The sequence below is a fragment of the Photinus pyralis genome, unplaced genomic scaffold (assembly GCF_008802855.1).
Source record: "Photinus pyralis isolate 1611_PpyrPB1 unplaced genomic scaffold, Ppyr1.3 Ppyr1.4_LG4, whole genome shotgun sequence".
Taxonomy (NCBI): domain Eukaryota; kingdom Metazoa; phylum Arthropoda; class Insecta; order Coleoptera; family Lampyridae; genus Photinus; species Photinus pyralis.
Window position 1 is genome coordinate 36,335,723 of NW_022170511.1, and position 5,454 is coordinate 36,341,176.

At 37.6% G+C, this 5,454-nt stretch overlaps 1 protein-coding gene across 1 annotated transcript; it reads left to right on the plus strand.

Annotated features, from left to right (window-relative positions):
• The first annotated feature begins 1,140 nt into the window (after window positions 1-1,140).
• On the plus strand, window positions 1,141-3,006 carry LOC116167628 (putative tRNA pseudouridine synthase Pus10). Its single transcript, XM_031483047.1, has 6 exons — window positions 1,141-1,317; window positions 1,364-1,616; window positions 1,663-1,805; window positions 1,850-2,364; window positions 2,408-2,628; window positions 2,678-3,006. Exons 1-6 carry the CDS (start codon window positions 1,201-1,203, stop codon window positions 2,896-2,898), a joined length of 1,470 nt encoding a protein of 489 aa, XP_031338907.1. The 5' UTR covers window positions 1,141-1,200; the 3' UTR covers window positions 2,899-3,006.
• Window positions 3,007-5,454: the final 2,448 nt, after the last annotated feature.

A 5,454-nucleotide genomic window follows, 5' to 3' on the forward strand; every position in this document is an offset into this window, starting at 1 on the left:
AAATTGTAATTTGAAAAATGTAATTCAATGGGGGGGGGGGGGGGGCTGAATCCAAGTATACTCGACCACCCCATAATAGAGTTTAGATTCTTTGTGATTTAATCGAGCTCTACAATTGATTCCGTGCGATATGAACAGCTCCTAAATAACTGATCCCGTGCCCTAGGTATAACTTACGCAATAACTTCATGATATTCTTATGGGGACGCATTTCATTAAATGCTCTAAATCTGAGATAAACCTACCATTAAACTTCCCTTGAAAATAATAAAAACCCTGATTGCCCCGTAATAATGTGTCGGAAAAAAAATTCAATTGGCTCACCAGGCGAATACGTGTAATACAGAAGATAGGTTTTCCTCGTATGGGGCTAGACGTTTCCACTTTCCATTTTGAACGCATTTTCAATAGAGAAAAAAAACGGTTTCAACGTACCGACACGTGAAATGAATGCTAGTAGCGCCCTCTTACAGTGAACTACGCATTAGAAACGTAATAGTTCACTTACCGCCCGAAGGAAACCGCTACTAGACAGCTAACAACTAACTATTGAATATAAGCGGGAAATGACCAAAATCCTATTCCCTATGTCTTTGTGGCATAATAAATTTGTCGTTATAATTGATAACATAAAAAGCTTAATAATCATACGGTATGAGGTATTCATATTTATAAAGTAAACCAATGAAATTCCAACCGTTTCCTGACTAATAGCACAGATTTAATAAGCATTGTTTAAATTAAAGTATTTCAACAATGACTATAGTGTTTTGTTTTGTAATAATAATAGCATATTGTTTACCAAGGGCGAGAAGTGAGTTTTCGCTGACAAATCAAGACAAGAAATCAAAAGCAGAGAAGTGAAAACATTGAATTTATAACTATCAATTCAATGGTGAAAAGCGTTTTCCGCTTCTCTGCTCCCAGTAACGAAACGATACTTCGCTGTTTGAATATGATCACAGAAGTAGCATTTGACCTTGACGTACGTATAAAAAATAGTATATTAAGTAACAAGGGATTAAAAAGAGTTTTTGTTCCTGAAGAATGGTTTAAAGTCAACATTAAGGTGTCATGACGTCACACGTTAGTGGTAAGTATGAAAAGTGGCGCGATCGTGTAGTAAATGCCTTCAATCAGATTATAAATAGTGACATGGATAAGTAATCATAACCTCAAATTAACGTGCCGAGTTTTGAAATGGAAGGAAAAATCTATCACTATTTATTAGACCAGGGATGCTGCAAATACTGTGGGTTACGATATTTACAGGACCGCAATATAGACTTCAAAAACGTTAACCAATACATAGAAAAGGTAGCCCTTATTCTTTTACCGCGATTCGTTTTTACTGATCTTTTAGAAAAACCTGTCTACCATCGACACAGAGGAGCCCGTAGTCAAACAACCCAAATCGAATCCATGCTGTTTATGCTTGGGCCTATTGCAAAATTGCGTCATAGATGATACTGTTGACAGAATCGTCGTATCAGAAGTGCAAAAGTATGATACGAAGGTATTTACTTGTTCTATTAGCATTCCACCGGCTGCAATAGTTAGAGAACATGCAATGCGCTTGGACTTACGACAGAAGTTTGCCGAATTCTATTTAGATGGTCTGTTTTTTAAACCCTTTTATATGACGACTTACTTTGCTTTTAGACATAGAAGAAATACCATTAAATAAAGCGTGGAAATTAATAATAAAAGATAAAATAAGTGAAAAGCTCGGTATCGCTTTTGAAAATTCTGATATTTGTAATTTTTCGATTAATGTTGTAATGGACTATGCCGATAATGATCAAGTATGTATTCCTCCCGTACTCGTAAGCTCACCCTTTTATTCAAGGAGATACGCATAGTGAAACAATTAAGCGAGAAAATTAAGAATGGCGATCTCTCCAGTCGAAAAGCAATTTTGAGCATTCTATCAAATTGCATGTCTGAGAAGTTTCATGACATTGTAAAGGATCCCCTTGTAATCCCTTCAGTATATTTGACGTGTAGACGGATCGATTGCAAACACAATTCCATTTACATAGCAGGCCGTTATTGTAAGTTTTCGAGAGAGTTAAGTCAAAGTCCCTGGATCGTGGACGGTATTAAAGCGATGGATACGTCAGTTGAAGAACTAATTTTTGAACAAATTAATAAGGTTTTTAGTATTCCTTTGACAAACTTGAAGTTTTCTTCGAGCGGTCGAGAGGATTGTGACGTTCGATGTTTAGGAAAAGGAAGACCATTCTATATTGAGATATTGGATCCGAAAAAAACCCTTTTTACAGACGACGAATTTCGAAAACTTGAATCCGATATAAATAAATCTCGTCTTATAGAAGTCCGTGATCTGCAAAGTGTACAAAGGTACTCCCTTAACTCATTTTCCTTTTAAAATATTTTGGTGTAGATCGGAACTCGGTAAGATTAAAGAGGGCGAGCAGCTGAAAACGAAAGAGTATATAGCTCTATGCTTAACGAAAGACACCATTACGCAGGAACAGATTGACAAAATAAACAATTACGGCAAGATTACGTTAGAGCAGAAAACGCCCGTGCGGGTGCTACACAGGCGACCTCTAGCAGTCAGGAAGAAAAACGTTTTACGTATGGAAGCTCGTTTGGTACCCGGTTAGTAATGTAGAATTTTTGACGTATTTATCTAGCCAGTCTTTTACAGATAAGACGAAGCTTTTTGAGTTGTTGCTGGAAACAGAAGCGGGAACTTATGTAAAAGAATTTGTACATGGAGATTTCGGTCGTACAAAACCGAGCATTGGTGACATTATTGGTGATGCCGTCGACATTATTGCATTAGATGTTATTGCCATTCATTTAGACTGGCCCAAAGAAATAAAGGCATCAAATGAAATGTACATTGAACACGCATCGAATGAGTAAAAAGAAAACCCTGTAAATTTTATGTTACATAAGTCAAAATATTAATTTGGTTTATACTGCATAGTTGTAGCTGTTTTACACTGAGAAAATAAATGAAGTACTGGTAGATTGTCGGGATTATTCATTCATTTCTTTTATCAGATGTATAAAATGTTTATTTATTTGCAGTCAATGCAATGGTATTTACACCCAGAGTGAGTTTGTTTGTCGATTGCAACAAATGAATGGTTGAAAGCAATCGTTCAAATTAATTCAATTTCAGAAAACCGTGATATTCATGTAGAAGTAGACGTAGGGATTTCCTATGTCTACTTTTACATAACAAGGCGCCTGATTTTATGCAACCAAAATAACCTCTTGAAACAAATAAAGATCTGGCTGTCATATTAATGGGTCTAGGACACTTCGCCGAATGCCCACAACGCGGACACGATTTTTTGAAGGTCCATATCGCCGACTAGGGACACTACGCCGACCGTGCCCACATCGTCGACAAGTGTGCAAGGGACACAACGCCGACCATGCCCACTTCGCCGACGGACACTACGCCGACCGTGCCCACATCGCCGAAACGTGTGCAAGGGATGCAGGCAGGCAAGCAGCTTTGGATATTAGGTTATTTGTAGGTTTAGGACATGTTTTTTAAACTTTTTAAAATGCAAACTCATACTCTGTCCAGTGTATGAGTTTGCATTTTAAAAAGTTTATAAAACATGTCCTAAACCTACAAATAACCTAATATCCAAAGCTGCTTTGCTTCACACTCCGTCCAGTTTGATTAAGAATTTTCGTATGAGTCTGTAGTTCGAAAAAAGTTAAAAAAAATATTCTGAACCTACAATAACCTAACGTCAAAAGCTACTTGGTGTTGCACACCGTCCAGCTTGATTAAGAAGTGTTGTATGAGTCGACGTTATGGTCACGTTCGGCTTAGTGTCCCTTGTTCACTTGTCGGCGATGTAGGCACGGTCGGCGTAGTGTCCGTCGGCGAAGTGGGCATGGTCGGCGTTGTGTCCCTTGCACACTTGTCGACGATGTGGGCACGGTCGGCGTAGTGTCCCTAGTCGGCGATATGGACCTTCAAAAAATCGTGTCGGCGTTGTGGGCATTCAGCGAAATGTCCCGGCCTCATATTAATTATTAATTTGAATATTGTTGCTTTAGCTTCACAGAAAATAATCTTTTAAGCTCCTATAACTGTTATCGGCACTATACCAATTGGAAATATCAACTTTTTCTTTAGTTGAATACATCGCACATGAACGAAGTTTAGAATACGAAAGTCAAAGCGATAATACACAAATTAATAATTAATATGACAGGCAGATCCTCATTTTGTTGTAGGTAGTTATTTTGGTTGCATAAAATTAGGCGTCTTTCAGGAGACTATCATGTAAAAGTAGACAGATAATAGGAAATCTATGTCTACTTTCCATTTAATGCAAATTTTAGGATCTCTTAAAAAATAATTAAAAATTGAACTAAATAATTGAACAATACAAACAGGATGAATAGAATTATGGCCTAGATTATTTCTGCAAATCTGCATCTTAATTCTAATAGAATATATGAAATAACCATAATTATTGTATAATGGCGAGAAAGGTATTTTACAAAATAGATCGCATTTTTATTTATTAAGTACTGTAGTATTACGAATGAATGCCACTATTTATCTATCACTATATCTTGTTGCACATCAGGGAAGCAGTTTATAAGAGGCTCGCACGGCATGGCAACGTAACTTACGTCCTCCATCAAATTTTGTCCGATTCTAGATAGGAACCTATGAAATCCATGGCAAGAAATAGAACTTTGGACGGAAACATTCTAAAACAAAACAAGTTTACAACCGCAACTTCACAAGTTGGTACCTCAAAAAACATCCTAAGCTTAAGAGAAATTCTGGGATAGTAACTTCAATGATGTCTCTCCTTTGGGCATCGATGATGTGCTTTGCCGCAGCCTCAGGATTAACAAGTGGCAAGAAACTTTTGAACCGAATCACTGGTTGCTTGCAGAGCCCTGTGTTTACCATATACGGATAAACTGTAGTCAGTCTAATTTTGTTGCCTGGCCGCGATCGAAGTTCGACGTGAAGGGTCTCCATTGCACCTCTAACCGCAAATTTAGATGCGCTGTACGGTACAATGTTTAATTGACCGGCTTGACCTGCGACAGATGATACCGCTGAGTATTTTAATCTGTGCCGCTACTATATGGCCGTGATTATGTTTTATCATGTCTGGTAAAAATGCTTGCAACGTCTGAAAGTTTGTAAGATTTAGTGATAGTTAGCAATAACATTAGATACCCAAAAGTGAGCCATGATGTTAAGATTCATGACTCGCTCGATTTCTTCAGCCGAGTGTTCTAAAAACGGATGACAAGGCATTATACCGGCGTTATTTACTAATATAGTAACAGATCCAATGTCATTTTGCACTTTGCCTGCAGTTTTCATGACTTCTTCTCTATTTGTCACGTTGCATCTACAAAATCCAAGGCTATACATCTCCAAATACTTTAACGCAACCTCCTACGTGTACGAATACG

Coding starts and splice junctions, on each gene's coding strand:
- LOC116167628 (XM_031483047.1), top strand. CDS start 1,201: ATGGAAGGAAAAATCTATCACTATTTATTAGACCAGGGATGCTGCAAA. Junction 1,617..1,662: donor TGCCGAATTCTATTTAGATG/GTCTGTTTTTTA, acceptor CTTTGCTTTTAG/ACATAGAAGAAATACCATTA. Junction 2,629..2,677: donor GGAAGCTCGTTTGGTACCCG/GTTAGTAATGTA, acceptor AGTCTTTTACAG/ATAAGACGAAGCTTTTTGAG.